Raw genomic sequence first — 16,169 nt, 5'->3', positions numbered from 1 at the left:
TTTTTTTTTTCTAGGACAGAGGAGAAGTTCAATGAATGTTTGTTGACTTCATTAATAAATAAAATAATGAATGAATGAGTGTGAGAGAGTGAGTGAGTGAATGACCCAACATACCAACCCCCCACCACCACCGCTACCACCACTTTTTTGGCATCTCTGCCCTAACTTTGTGGCTCTGTGGGTTGATGCGCCAGACTGCAAAGCCATTTGAACTGCAAGGTCAACAGTTCCAGCTCACCAGCTGCTCCTCAGAAACCCTATGCAGAGTCGCTATGGGTGAGAACCAACTTGATGGCACTTAACAACAACAACCCATACTTTGGGAGTGTGGTGGCTCCACATGATAAGCACTGGACTAAAAACCTCAAGGACTGTGGTTCAAGGCTACCAGCAGCTTTACAAGAGAGGCTTTCTGCTCCATCGAGATTTAAAGCCTCAGAAACCCTACTCAGGAACACTATGAGTTGCAACTGACATGGTGGCACAAAACAACAACAACCCTTATTTTAATTATAAGGAAATGTCACAAAGTTCAGGTTACTTCCTCATCCAAGGTCTCTTGTTGATGAAAGATCTAAGCACCCACCCCAGCAATTCTGCTTCCAAGAGCTATACTTTCTGCTTACACCTATACCCTCTTGCTTACACCTTCAAATTGGCTCTGTAATTATTCTAATGCTGAAACATTCAGTACCAAATTATATCAGAATAAAATTACTCTTTCAGGACTCGCATATCCATAGAGGATTTCAAAAAAGTGCAGCCAGATGAGAGCTGGACTAGCCAGAAAGAAGTCACTAACCTACTCCCAGTCAGCTCTCTCCAATAGAATGGAACAGGTACCCTCTGCTTGGCCTTGAGTTGGGTCCCCAGAGAAGAAATGCTCTTTGAGATACCACTGTCCTCACCAGAAGTTGCATCATCACAGCCATATGCCTAAACCAAACACTAAACCCAGTACTTTTGAGTCGATTCCTTCTCATGGTGACCTTGTAGGACAAAGTGGACATGCCGCATAGGCTTCCTGGTTTTGTAAATCTTTACAGAAGCAGACTGCCTTCTTCCACAGAGCAGCTGGTAGGCTCGAACTGTCCACTTTTTTAGTTAGCAACAAACCCACTGCACCACAAGGGCTCATTTCCTATTCATAAACAATGGCTAAAATGCAAAAAAAAAAAAAAGAGCACAGAAATTGCTAGAACATAGGCTAGTATTGTTGAACATTTATTTATATCCTGCTACAGAAAAAAAAACGTTTTTATGGCTTTAGCATCCAGGAGCTTGTTAGAAACTCAGGCTGCCTGCCAATCCTACTGAATCAGAATTGACTTTTTAACAAGATCCCAAGGGACTCATATGCACTTTAAGGTTTGATAGGTAGTGGTCTAGAAGCTTTTATGTTGTTCTATGCCCTGGAATTGGTTCTGACTCTTAGTGACCCTGTGTAGGGTTTCCCAGAGCGGCTGGTGGGTTTGAACTGTCAACCAATCCAATGCTTATCTGACCGCACCACTCCAGGCCTCAGAAGCTTCTAGCTGTTAAAGGCTATCAAATCACTTCTGATTCAATGCGACTTCTGATTCTACTCCAAGGAACCCTGGTAGCATAGTGGTTACGAATCGGGATGCTCACTTCAGGGTCAGCAGTTTGAAACTACCAGCTGTTCCGTGAGAGAAAGATGAAGCTTTCTGCTCCTGTAAAGATTTACAGCCTCAGAAACCCTGTACAGGGTCACTGTGAGTCAGAATTGACTCCACAGCACGTGACAACAACAACAAATAGGGTTTCCAAGGAGCAGCTAGTGGGTTTGAACTCTCAACCTTGTGGTTAACTGTCAAGTGCTGATCCTACAATGCCACACCAGGACTCCTATAGTGATGGTTATGTGCCATGGAGTTGATTCCAACTCATAGTGACCCAGCATAGGGTTTCTGAGGCTGTAAATCTTTACAAGAGCAGAAAGACTCACCTTTCACCCATGGTACGCTGGTAGTTTTGAACTGCTGACCCTGAGGTAAGCAGCCTGACTTGTAACCACTATGCTACCAGGACCCCTATTGTTGTTGTTAAGTGTCATCAAGTCTGTTCCAACCCTGTATAGGGTTTCCAAGAAGTGGCTGGTGAGCTTGAACCACCACCCTTGTGGTTCAAACCTATTTTGCAATCCAGCACATTAACCCACAATGCCTCACCAGGACCCCAGGACTCCTATAGTAAGTAGTCAGTTCATGATGTTATTTTTAGTTTGCCTCAATGCATTTTAGAGATCTATTTACTTTATAAACACAAAATGCTATCTACAGTTCACATACTACCATTGTAGCTAGCACATTACACACATTTAATTCACATAACAACCCAATGAGGTATATACTATTATTGTCCCTGTATTACATATGAGAAAACTGAAGCTCAAAGCAATTACTACACTTGGCTGAGGTCCCACAAGTAAGAAATGAAATCACCAGGACTGCAGCCCAGGCCGCCTGGCTCCTGGAGTCCAGGCTGACCAATGGCTACCAAAGTCACCCTCTGCTATCACATCCTGGCTTTACAACTAAGGACTATTCAAAGTGTGTTCAACCGTAGATAAACTTTTATGTTGAGAGGAGTTAATTACACATATTTTCTGCAGATGATAGTTTAGAAAAGCCCAGAGAAATCAGTTTCAGTGTCTTTTTTCATTTTTAAAAACACTATTGGAATCTTTAAAATGTTGCTCTTAAAAAAAAAAAAAAGTGCTGTTAATTTCTACTGACCTATCTCTCTTAGTTCAAAGTAAGTCATTGGAATATAAATGGGGTGTAAAAGATGTCTTATATTAGAATTTATTCTGCAGCTCACCGTTTCATGAACTTTTCTTGAAAAATCAATTAATTCAACATGTAAGCAATTCCATTTTAAACTTATTAACTAACAGGCACCCTGTAAAATGAAAAGTCTTTAACTTTCATCTTAATCTAGGAATTCTTTAATTCATTTGATGATCCTTATGTATGAGCAATGTAGAAATCACTGCTCCTTCACCATCTCCCCCACTCCCCTCCCCATATTACTTCCTATGGCATTGGTTTGGTAATAGGGAATGAAACAGGAAATGCATCTTAAAGAATTTCCCTGCCCCAAACAACTGAAACATATTTTGTGGAGGAATTATGTTCTCACATCCTATTATTATGCAAAAATTTAAATTTCAGCATAAAGAATCTCTCTTTCTCATCCGTTCATCTGTTTTCTAAATCAACCTTCTCAGTACAGAGACAATGGGAGCGTGAGATTCCTTTTGAGCTGTGTTTCTTAGCCTTGTGAAAACCATACTCTCTTTTGATAAATCTAAAAATCTCTCCCCCAATGATCTAGTATGTCTTCCCAGTGGGGCATCCCTCCTTCACTCAGTGATGGAGACTTTCTGATTTGTCATGCTAGAGGCGATGATTTCTCCTAGAAGATTTTGAAACATTTGCTTTCTGGGGTTTATATTAGGAACACTGTGGGGATTTTTATTTTCCAAATGTAATTCAGAGTACAATATTAAGTATGTGTTTCAAAGTTCCCAGTCAAGCCTTGTCTCTAGCTCTACCACATGGAGATTGTACTACATCGTCCTCTACTTCCACCCACCTATAAGAGTGACCGATTGAGCAAGTGTACCTCCTTAATGGCTCTCGCCATATTTCTTCCCTTTGGTCCTTCTTCATTTTCCATTTCTAAGGAAAATTATCCTTTTTACTGACATCTCTTTCTCTTTTCTCTCTCTAACTCCTTTTCAACTTTGCTACCATTATTGGAATGTAGAGTAAAGATGCTGGTATCAGGACTTTGGTTATGTTGGATGAACAAGGAGGTAAGTTCGGATTTCTTCAGTAAGAACAATTCCTTTTTGAATAAAGTGTATTTTTGGGGGTTATTTTTGCAAATGCAGATGGTCATTTAGACATATATTACACATGTATGTTACTGTTAGTGTTCTAGAAATTTTATCTTGCATTTTTTCCTTCCTCTGTTGAAAAGATTGGTAAATGTTTGGCAAGATTGAGGCCTTTTCCATGATTGAATGAAAGGTACTACTAACCCTGTTACATATGTTGGGGTAACAGAATTTTGAAGGCAACAACCATTTGTCACTTGAAAATTATAGTATCTTGAGCGGTGTGAGAATTATCTTATTCTCCTTGGCCCTAATATTTTCCAGAAATGTAGTCGCCTTCAAATAATTTCCAGAAAAAATATAGGAGAGTAATATGTCATGATGTCCACTTCTTTCAACGGTGTTAATTATCTGGCAATTAGAATTCCAATTGATTATGAACATCCCTTAAATAATTGGAAGTCATTTTAAGCAGGATATGAACACAGAGAAATCATTTGGAAAATGGAAAATTAAACTGATTGAATTATGATTGCCAAAAATATAGCTTATTATCATGATTATTATGCAGTTAGAAGAAATGAAAATTCAAGGGCCAGGACTTCTGCATGGCATCTCCATGCCATAAAGTAGAACTTTAGAAGGGTATTACCATAATTTTTATGTTGTCTCAACATAACTAATCTTATGGCAATGTTTTATTCATTATAGCCACAATTTTTTTCCCCAATTCCATTCTAATTTCTTATTCTAATAATAGGTTTTGGATAAATGTTTCTCTCTCTTCTTTTTTTTTTGGTAAAAATGTGGAAAACTCCAGAATTGTGAGAGATTTTCATGTAAAAGATAAAAGTGTAAAACAAATTTATAACCTGGAACACCATAAACAAGTCCAAACCTAGACCTCTAACTGGGAGAAGTGATTATCATGTAAATACAAACATTAGGCATGTTACCCTGAAATTGAGAGAGCTATTACATATCATCAAGGCAAAGGATAACAGCCCCAAATAAATATGGTCATGGGATTAAAATAATCGGTTTATAAATACATTAAATTGTGTTTTTACCTCACTCGAAGTCTAAGAAAGTATAAAACAGTAATGAGATATCACTCTTTAGATATCAAACTGGTAGAAAAATTTAAAAACTAATTATAACCAGTGCTGGTAACTATGTGGGCAAACAGGAACTGTCATTCTACCAAAGACTATTATACCTGCTGTCATAGAGTGGATTCTGACTCCTAGTGACTCTGGATAGGGTCTCCAAGGCTGTAAATCTTTATGGAAGCAGAAAGCCTTATCTTTCTCCTAAGGAGCAGCTGCTGGGTTTGAACTTTAAACCTTGCAATTAGCAGTCCAGTGCTTATGCTGCTTCACCACCATGGCTTCTTACAGTTAGGTAGTACACACTGATACAAATGTTTTGAAGAACAATTTGACAGTATTTCAACTTTTGAAGTATATGCATCTTTGACCAAAATATTCCAGGTCTAGAATTTTATACTGCAGACATGCATTTACAATTGCACAAAGAACAGTGTACATGCCTTACCTGTAATAGTGAATAATGGGAAATAATCTAAATGTGTGTTAGTGAAGAAACAAACAAGTTAATTATGGTATGACCATAAAAGGAATACAGATAGTCTTCGAGTTATGATATATTTGAATTATGATGAAGAACCGGATTTACCACCATCCATTTATCTGGTTTATTTTTGTACATCTTATCATTATTAATATGCAATGCATACATTGTTGCAGCCTATAATTTTCTAATGTTATCATATAAATGCCAACCTCCAAAGGCAAACAAAATTGGATTTATAAAAATAACTGATAACCAAGCAATAGTAATTAAAAACTAAAGATAGGTAAATAAATAATGAATGTAATATTTGACTTTTGTCAGAATCAAGTTACACTGAAGTGGTTGGACCAGAACTCCATCATAATTCAGGTCCTATATTCTGCTACTATTACAATAAAGGAAGTAAACATTTACTGACTTCTGAGGAGTTGGAGTGTGGGCAGGGAAGGACTGAAGGGAGGTTTATCAATTCAAGTCTGCTGGGAAGCAAATACTAAGAAGGAATTAAAAATGCAAGAGGTTTATTGGGGGAAACATCATTAATGGATCAAGGGGAGGGTGCTTATGAGTAGACAGGGAGCACCTTCACTTATGATGCAGGTAGGACACCTGTGCAAAGAGAGGCACAGAAAGATTGGGTCAGACAAGTCACAGACTACAATGCAGTCTGAGGAAGTATGGACTTAGCCATGGAAAACCCCAGAACAAAGCCTGCCCATTAGAGGAACCCCATGTGGGGCAGCAATGCCACAGCTCTAGTACTCCTGGGGGAGTGTGGCCTCTGATATAAACAATTCAGAGGATCCCAAAGGTGCAGCTGCTGGCCTGCTGGGCACCTTGGCTTCGATGCTCCTGATGAAAGGAGAGCTGAGGGGCACTCCTCCATGACAGTCCTCCAAGGACTTTGACTTTTTTTTTTTTTTTTAATTGTTAAACCTTTTCAATAAGTACTCACTAAGCACTGGACCATAGGTCAGTATGAACCACAAGGTCAGAGGATCAAGCCCACCAGCCCCTCCTTGGAAAACCGATACAGGGTTGCTATGAGTCGGAATTGACTTGATGACATTAACAATAACAAATCAGCCAAAAAAATTTAAAAATCAAAATAAAAGTTTTTTTAAAAACATTAGTATGGCTATATCCCATTGTATTTATCCACTCATCTGTTGATGCACCATTGGATTGTTTTTACCATTTGGCTATTGTGAATAACCTAATAACTAATCGACATCAATTCAATTCCAACTCATACCAACCCATATGTATTAGAGTAGAACTATGCTCCATAGAGTTGATTTTTTAGAAGTACATGACCAGGCATTTCTTCCAAGGCATCTATCTATAAATGATCTCAAACCACCAGCTTTTCGGTAGCAGCTGAGTGCATTAAACTTTATATCACCCAGGGACTCTACTATTGTAAATAATGGGATCTTATTCAGCCATAAAAAGAAATGAAATTCAGATACATGCTATAACATGGATGAAGCTTAAAGCCTTTATGCTGAGTGAAATTCATCAGACACAAAGGACAAATATCTATGATCTCACTTATATGAAATATTCAGAATAGGCAAAAACATAGAGATCAAAATGTATTAATGGTTGCCAGGAGCAAGTGGAAGGGAGAAGTGGAGAGATATAGTTTCAAGGGCACTAAGTTTTGCTTAAGGGTAATAAAAACATTTAGAAATACATAGTGGTGATGGTTATACAAGAATCTAATTAGTGTCACTGAATTGTACACATAAAAACAGATGGGGTGCCAAATGTTTGGTATAGGGGTTTCACCATAATAAAGATTTTAAAAGCATAGCAAAACAATTGGGCATCAATGCCAACCCTTTCCTCCCTGTTTTTAAATAGAATTTGCCAAAATTGATAGTGGCAAAAACAGTTTAGTAGGATTGTGTTTTAAAGGAGTTAGAATTGTTGTAGCAGCCTACAGAATTCCCAAAGTGAATACGCTAGAAATCTGAGCTTGGTCCGTGTAAGAGTCTCCCATATTTTGAAGCAAAAGCTGCATCAAGTCAATGCTTTTTAAATTCTTTGTTTTATTGTAATAGCAAGTGCCAATACAGACATGGAGTTCTGGTGTAGCACTATAAGATAAGCACTTGACAATAAGGTCAGTTTGAACCACAAGGTCGGTGGTTCAAATTCACCAGCCACTCTCTGGAAACCCTATACAGGGTCGCTATGAGTCAGAACTGACTCGACGACACATAACAACAGTAGTAACAATATAGAAAAGTGGAATTTCATATCCAGAGCAAAATTGGCACATATCCACTGAACTAATTAACAGTTTTACCTTATTAACATTTCAGTTAATAATTTGCATGTGAGTCAGGTTTGGGAAAAAATCAGAATCAGACCCCATTTCCCTCTAAAGGTAAATATTGACATAAAGACATGAAAGATAATATATACAAACCTGGAATCAGAAAGAAAAAATGAATAGCATGTTCACTTGAGCTTAATATTTAATTGTACTGTTACTTTTTTTTAAAGATATAATTTGGTTAAATCCACATACAAATACAAAAATAAATTATTCTTATGTACAAATGATGTTCAAGAGCATCTATTATTCTCTAAAAAACAATGCCTGTTTGCCAGACTTCCCTATTTGATAGTTAATGCTCTCAGCTGAAATATTTCCACTGTGGAATCACCACATTAAATGCTAAATTCCTTACTTAAACATATTTCCTAAGATAGCCTGTGCTTTACCAGATAAATGGTGAATAGATTGATACCAGTGAGAAATGTGCAACTGTAAAACGTCCAAAAGTGGATGCTTTCTATCTGGTCTTAATTAATATGCATTTCATTATACTATAGTATGAGATTGATGGTGGTAGTGATTATGTGCCATGGAGTCAGTTCCAACTCATAGCGACCCTGTATAGGGTTTCTGAGGCTGTAAATCTTTATGGGAGCAGAACGCCTCATCTTTGTCCCATGGAACAGCTGGTAATTTCAAACTACTGTGCTTGAGATTAGCAGCCCGACTCATAACCACTATGCTACCAGAGCTCCTATAGTATGAGATTGTTGTTGTTGTTAAGTGCTGTTGAGTCGATTCCAACCCATAACGACCCTGTACAGGGTTTCCGAGGTGGTAAATCTTTACGGGAGGAGAAAGCCTCATCTTTCTCCTGTGGAACAGCTGGTAGTTTCAAACTGCTGACCTTAAGGTTTGCAGCCTGATTCATAACCACTGCAAGGACATTTTAAAGTGACAAGTGAGCATAAGTCAACAACTATTTTGTTAAGCCATTGTAAATGCATTTTCAATCTAATTATGTCATGTTCAGTTGTCTAGATCAGCAACTGCTTCAAATTTTCTTTTCAGTTATATTCTGCTCATTTTTTGTATGACCAAGCACTAAAGGTATTATTATTTCTACCCAACAGCTGCACAGAGTCTCAACTATCCTCCTAAAAATCAGTCCAACCACTACTGGGTCAGGTCAGACCACTCCAGTTGGTGTGGCTAAACAATTTGCACTTGGAAATTCCTTGTGAGATTCTTGTTTTATATCCAGGTATCAGGAAACACCCAGGAACACTCAGCATGACACATGGACTGGAAATATACTGAACACTGGAACTTTTATTCCCTTTAACAACTTGTCTCCAAGATAAATCCCCATGAAACAACTTCAGCACTAATGTGGGATGATTTAACTTTTCACCTCTGTATCCCTTGTTTCTTTTGATGCTTTCTACCGAACTATATATTTACTTTGATGCTGAAGATGTGGCTTTTGGGGAAATCCCCTGGGACTAACTCTAAACTAAGCACTGAGATCTTTAACCCCTGCCAAGCAGAGCAAAGGCAAAGTAAATCCCATCAAGAAAGCCAGTTGACTTTCTTAAAAGGCATTTGACACTACAAGGCAGCATGGGAGAAAGCATGCCTCTTACTGAAGTCCACTCACCAATATATACTAGCAATGCACTGTCCAGTATGGTAGCCATATGTGTCTGTTTAAATAAATTTCTATACTTTCCTTAATCTAAGGAAAATAAAAATCACATAGCTCACATCTTATAATTCTATATGCTCATGAAAGCTTGAGCATGGAGTCAGTAGCCTTGTATCTACCTTATCATTTTTCTACAGTTGTTTTCTTTTTTTGAGCCAGGTAGAGGATTCTAAGGACCCATGTTGCCTTATGTAGGTAATAATGGTAGAAGAGATGTCGAAACTTAGATCCCTGAGTAGCCTGTCATTAGTAGATCAATCACAAATAACCAATCACCCAAGCATTATGACAACAGAAAGTTCCAGCCTTTGATTCAAGATGGGGAGGTCCCTCCCAATCCTCCTAACCCAAAATATTATTACTCTGCCTTTCTCGGAGAATAAACAGAAAATAACCAGAAAACAAATTTAGGGAGGTAAGGAGCTGTCCCCTCAGCGATGTTGTTGTCCACTCCAACTAGAATGAGGACACTGGTTGCTTTCAAGCATTTCCTTAGGAATCTCTTCACAGATGTCCCAACATATCAAGCATATCCACAAATCTAACTCAATGTACTGTAAAAATCATTAACAGTTTTTAGTGTATCTGTGACAAGATTGTTACAAGACTATTTTAAAAATTAAGGTTTTCGCTTATAATTGTGTATAAAGATCCATTCAACTGAAGTTGGTAGGTATAAAATCATTTTCTGAATCAACATTTTTGAAATGGCATCAGAATTTCCTCTTTTAACTCTGATGCTTGTCAAATAAGCTGGCAGGCAGCCCATGATAAAACACTGCGCTAAAAATTTTTGGATTTGGGTATCTGTGTTTCTTTTTATCTTTTAGTTTGAATTCTCTAGTTCAAGTTCTGATACTAGTGGACCAATTTACATATACATGTTACCTCGTAATCCCTAGAAGCACAGTAGATGAGGCTTCTGAAATGTCAGAGAGTTAATATTTTGGCTGCAGTAGTGTGGCACTATAGGATAAGCACTAGACCACAAGATCAGTTTGAACTACAAGGTCCATGGTTTGAACTCACCAGCCACTCCTCAGAAATCCTATACAGGGTCACTAAGAGTCAAAACTGACTGGACAGCTCTTAACAACAACAACAGCATTAACTTGCTTCATGATTCAAGAGAAACTCCTTTGGAAGGACATATACCTAAATCTGCATCTGTGTATCATAATCCATAATGCTTATTTCAGCTGTATGGTTGAGGTTTGAGCCCAGACCCACCTCCAGTCCATCACAGCACTCCAGGAAGCCATTAACAATTACTAGATAGGGATTTGCAACCTCTCCATTGGTGGTTTTATCCCCAGCCAATGCAGCGCACATGCAGCCATCATCTGTCTATCATTGGAGGCTCGAGGGTAGTCATGGTGCTAAACATGCCTTCCAGATGAAGGTAGACTAAGTAAACAAGCCTAGAAACCTACTTCTAAAAATTCAGCCAATGAAAACCATCTGGATCATGATGGTCTGATCTGCAGCCCATTGTGGGGATGGTATAGGACCAACAGTGTTTCATTCCTTTGTACATGGGACAGCCATAGTTCAGGGACCAAAACAATCCCTGCTGTGCCTATAATGGTTCTTCATTTGATGATGTTGAATTCCTTTTTCCTCCACTAAGCTTCTCACTCAATTAGTCAATTTGATCTACAAACTAATTTACTGTTTTCTTTAAAGCATACTGGAGTGCAGCCTTTCAAAAAGTAGAAACACCTTCTGAAATGGAAAGAACGCCTAATTTTTTGTTTGGGTTTTGATACCTTTTATGACATAGCTGGGTTTGTATTTCCTCATCAGAAGTTTGCCAGCAATATTTTTCCAGTTACACAAGACTGGATAAATGCTTTGAGTCCCCCCACCCCCCACCCAACCCCCGTTGGTCATTTCAAAAGTACAAGCAGAGATAGCAGATTCCTACAAAGCTAAATTCTGTTCTTTAGCCTCACAAAGGAGGACCCAATAGGTAAGCCCATCTTAGTTTTTCATAATGACAGTTTCCACTACACAATTTAAAGTTAAATTTGTTTTTAAATGATTATTTTTGCCCTTAGACTGGAGACTTATTAATTTTATTCAAACCATGCCTTTATTCCCAGAGGCCTAAGCATGCATGTCTGAAAATATAGATAAAATGAGGAATAGAAATGTAATTGGGTTTTGTAATTAGATGTCCAAGACATCCCCACTGCTGCTCTCCTTTAATGGTCTTAAAAGCTATTTTTTAAATCCCTTCAATGAACTTGTAGTTACCTCCATTTGCTGAGAAATTGAGTTAGTGTATGCAGCCTGGGCAATTGAGAAATACATTCACTTTTATGACTATCAATCTGTCTTAGATATACTAAGATCAGCCTTGCTGACAGCGATGACGCAGTACTGTTTTATGTTCCAATCCATTCCCCCTCCTCGAAAGAAATCTGTGCATTCTTTCTCCCAGCTCCACATCTGGGATTGGTATCTAGCATCTCCCCTTCATAAACATCACCAAATGACACCCACTGCTGGCAAGATAATTCAGACTTATAGCAGCCCTTAAGGACAGAGTAGAATTGCTCATTAGGGTTTCTGAGACTGTAAATCTTTACAGAAGCAGACAACCTCTTCTCTTTCCCAAGGAGCAAGTGGGGGGTTTGAATTGCTGACGTTGAGGTTAGCAGCCCAACACTTAACCCACAGAACCACCAGGGTGCCTTGTCCCATTATACGTTGTTGTTAGTGCCATCAAGTCATTTCCTACTCATAGTGACCCTGTATGGGGATTTCAAGGAACGTGAGTTTGAACTACTGACTTTGTGGTCCAATGCTAATCCTATCATGCTGGGAAATCAGTGGGCATACAAATGACATGACTTCCAAAGTTCTGATAGCAAGTAAGTCACAGGATGAAAATGGAATTAAAATGTTCCGGTGTTTATAACATTGTTCTGCTAACAATGCTTTATATATGGCTTCTATGAATTAAGCATTCTCAACCAAGAAACGACCATGAACTACCTTTGGCTAGACAGCCACTACTAGGGAAAGAAAAGAGATCCCTTTGCCGCTATTTCTGCTGTTGCTTTCCCTAAAGAGGAAAACGGATTCTGTTGTCTACCCTTATCTGGTTGAGGATGCTTACAACCAAAAGACTGAGCTCATTTAAAATTGAAGCAGATAACTTATTCTCGTGACATTGAATCTAAACCTCAAACATAAACTAACACCCTGTTTTTCTTTCTCCTGAGTTTCACTGGTGTCTGAGTAAGTGAATATGCTGTGCTATTTTCCTGGACTTCAAAATCAAGCAGGCCTACCTACCCCATCCCATCATGTTTGAATTACAAACTATTTTGAGCATTATTTTTGTTCATTTCCTTCCACCCATGCCAGTGTAGGGCAATGGCAGCAGTCTACAGCAATGCATCCTCTTGGACAATGCATTGTAATATCTCTCTTTCTCTTCCAAATTCCATTTCACCTAGTCATTGCTCATGTTCTGTTGGAAACCCCCAAAAAATTCATTCCACACTGTCATCCCTTTGTCCTAACCAGAACAACTCGATCGTGTCGAAGAAGGCATGAACCATATCAACCAAGACATGAAGGAGGCCGAGAAAAATTTAAAAGATTTAGGGAAATGCTGTGGCCTTTTCATATGTCCTTGTAACAAGTAGGTACTGGGTACCAGCTCTAATCTGTGGCGTCCAGTTTTCTTTCTTTCTTTCTTTTTTTTTCTTCTTTAATGTCAAAGTGAATGTCTGAAGTTTTGTCTTTTTTTTCTTTGTCCTTTTTTCATCTGCTTCATTCTGTGGGGATTAAATACTTGTGTTTAATCAGAACAACTGGAACGCATTGAGGAAGGGATGGACCAAATCAATAAGGACATGAAAGAAGCAGAAAAGAATTTGACGGACCTAGGAAAATTCTGCGGGCTTTGTGTGTGTCCCTGTAACAAGTAGGTGCTGCCTGCCTGCCTGAAGCTTTGGTTTCCTCCAAGGCCCCATCTCCAAGCCTTGACCAGCTCATTCCTGTGGGGCACATAGGCAGGATGAGCATGTGGCATGCACAACAGATCAATACCGTCTCCAATGCATTCATTTCATAGCATAGATGATATTAGTGGGAGTTACTGTTGATGCATTAAAAATCAGGCATACTACAGTGAAAGCTTCACTGTCAGCAATTTTTCTTGACAAACGTTTCAACATTTTCCAGAAAGTGTACCTGAGGCAGATCCCAGCCTCAAGATTGAGGCATCCAGGGAAATTCATTATCTCCAATCCCAAGAGCCAAAACTGCAGATTTAGAAAAGACTGGAAGTACATTTAGAAGAAGAGAAACACATATATCAGGGTTTTCATTCTCAAAAGTAAAAGAATCCGATAATTTGGCCCAAGCAAGCATTTCTAGATGTGGAGAGAGTATGACAGATTCTCCCTTTCTGTTGCCAACCAGTTGAAGGATCTTGTCAGTGACTAGCCTGTAGATGCCGCCTGTAGCTGTCCCATCCCAGGGGGCAAGGAACCCTTCAGCAAGAAGTGCTCAGGTTTTACTCAAATTGAACCTGTTCCTCTCAAATTGTTCCCTTTGGAAGATCTACCTGTACACTGGCCGAAATGTTGAAATGTGTAGAGTTTGCATGTACAACATCACAAAACATTCAACTGTTCTCAAGGTTCTGCAACGCTTTTTTTTGGAATGTAGCAGAAAATGTGACATGTGGTTATAAAGGTTTGTAACAGGAGGAACCTGAAACTGGGGATTCTGGAAGGTAGTTTCATTTGACTAGCAGTGAAAAAGAAAAGAAAAAAAAATGCATGAGCAGATTGTCCAACATGCATTTGGAAAATTAAACCCATTACCTGATCTCCCTCACCCTTCCTACTTCCCCCTTTCAAAAGAAGCCTTTTTCCCAAAGCTTCCCTGATCCCAGCTTTTAGAATAGAAATTGATGTAATTTCTAGCTGATTATATGATCATTCGCATCCTTTAAACTTTGAGGCTGCTTTAAAATATCCCACTTCCTGTTTAGGAGGGGGAGGGGCTCAATTTACAAATAAATAGCCTTTTCTTTTTCTAAAGGAAAAAAGAATGATTTACAGTAAACCTTGATCAACTGGAATTTAGTTAACTGGAACCCTCAACTGTATCTATACTTACACTCCATTGCACTTTTAGTAAAATGTCATGTTTGGTAAGACGGAGGGTCAGAGAAAAAAAGAAAGACCCCCAACCAGATGGATTGGCCAAGTGGCAACATCAAAGGACTCAAGTGTGGCCACAGTAGTGAGGTTGGCCCAGGATCGGGCAGTGTTTCGTTCTGCTGTGCATAAGGTCGCTATGAGTCAGTACCGACTCAATGGCACCTAACAGCATCAGGGATTTAAAATGGCTTTTTTCTTCCATGGCTCTCTGGTGGTGGTGCTGGTGGTTATGTGCCATGGACTCTGTTCCGACTCATAATGACCCTGTATAGGGTTTCTGAGGCTGTAAATCTTTACAGGAGCAGAAAATCTCATCTTTCTCCTGCAGAATGGCTAGTAGTTTTGAACTAGTGATCTTGAGGTTAGCAGCCTGACTTGTAACCACTCCACTACAAGAGCTCCTATTCTGTCACTCAGTCCCTACCTTCCTACAAGTTACAACAAGGGCAAACACAAAGTTGATCTTCAGACATGCCAAGAGAAACCATAACCCAAAAAAGACTCAGTTATGTTTACTACCCAAGGATCCTAAGGCAGGAAAATAGCCCAAGAGTCTAACAAAGATATTCAGCAATCACTGTTGAAACAAAGTTTTCCTCCAGGACCCACTGCCAATTAAGAAAGTAATAAAATTCACCAAAATGACCCATTGCTCAAGCATTCCAGTTGATCAAGTTTCACTGTATTTCAGCTTGCCCCAGGTAGGATATTCACCCATTTTATGATGAGTTCCGACGTATATATTTACCTTCATTCATCAACTGTGTTTGGAGAAAGGATGGAAGCAGGGCCCCTTGGGACAGATTCCCGTGTTTTTTATGAAATGATGGCCCCTATAAATTCCACATATTAGTTGACACTAATTCCTTAATACACAAGAGACCCTAACTGAGCTTCAAAGCTTGACTGAATTGTTCCCTATCATGTGTAAATAATGCTTTAAAAACCATGTGTCACAATGCAGTGGCTGGTGGTGCCCTGGACTCTCTGAGGGCTTTGCCCTGTCTCGGCATGTTTCAAAGGACTATGGTAGATGTACGGCAGTTCTGTGAGTCTATGTGCAGCATTGTGGGTGCAGTGATTTGCCTTCTTTAGAAACGCATACTTTCCTATCCCCTCGAATTGCCAAAGATGGTATCCAAGACATTTTACATAGCAGAAAACATCAGAAGTCCACATGATTTCTTTTAATCTGAAGAGGGAGGAGATGGAGAGTTGGAAAACACAAAGCCAGACTTTAAACTCCATTAAAGGAGTTTTTAGATCCTGTCCCACTGAGTGGGCCCCTGACCCTTTAGCACAGTAAAGTCTCGGTACAAGGTACTTTCAAAAAGTTTGTGAAAAAAATATCATTATCTTTTAATTCCATTTTTCCAAGAACTTCTTGAAGCCCCCTTGTACATTAGATCATGGGAGTTGCTGAAATTCAATTTGTGCAATTTTCCAAACTGTCTCCAGGTTTTTTTTGCTTGGTCCCCCAATCTGCAAGTACTAGAGTGAATTTTAATATAT

At 39.0% G+C, this 16,169-nt stretch overlaps 1 protein-coding gene across 2 annotated transcripts in view; it reads left to right on the top strand.

Annotated features, from left to right (window-relative positions):
• Nucleotides 1-16,169, top strand: part of SNAP25 (synaptosomal-associated protein, 25kDa) — a 41,788-nt gene that overhangs the window by 12,788 nt on the left and 12,831 nt on the right. The window contains exons 3-4 of one of the 2 annotated variants that reach the window (XM_006870393.1): nt 3,796-3,844; nt 13,006-13,123. In XM_006870393.1, the coding sequence (XP_006870455.1) occupies nt 3,796-3,844; nt 13,006-13,123 (167 nt within the window). Of the gene's footprint in view, nt 1-3,795; nt 3,845-13,005; nt 13,124-13,290; nt 13,409-16,169 lie in introns of both variants that reach the window. The other variant, XM_006870392.1, reaches the window with a different exon arrangement.

The sequence above is a fragment of the Chrysochloris asiatica genome, unplaced genomic scaffold (assembly GCF_000296735.1).
Source record: "Chrysochloris asiatica unplaced genomic scaffold, ChrAsi1.0 scaffold00141, whole genome shotgun sequence".
NCBI lineage: Eukaryota > Metazoa > Chordata > Mammalia > Afrosoricida > Chrysochloridae > Chrysochloris > Chrysochloris asiatica.
Note: the sequence above shows the minus strand (reverse complement) of the source record. Positions and strands in the feature narration are given on the sequence as shown.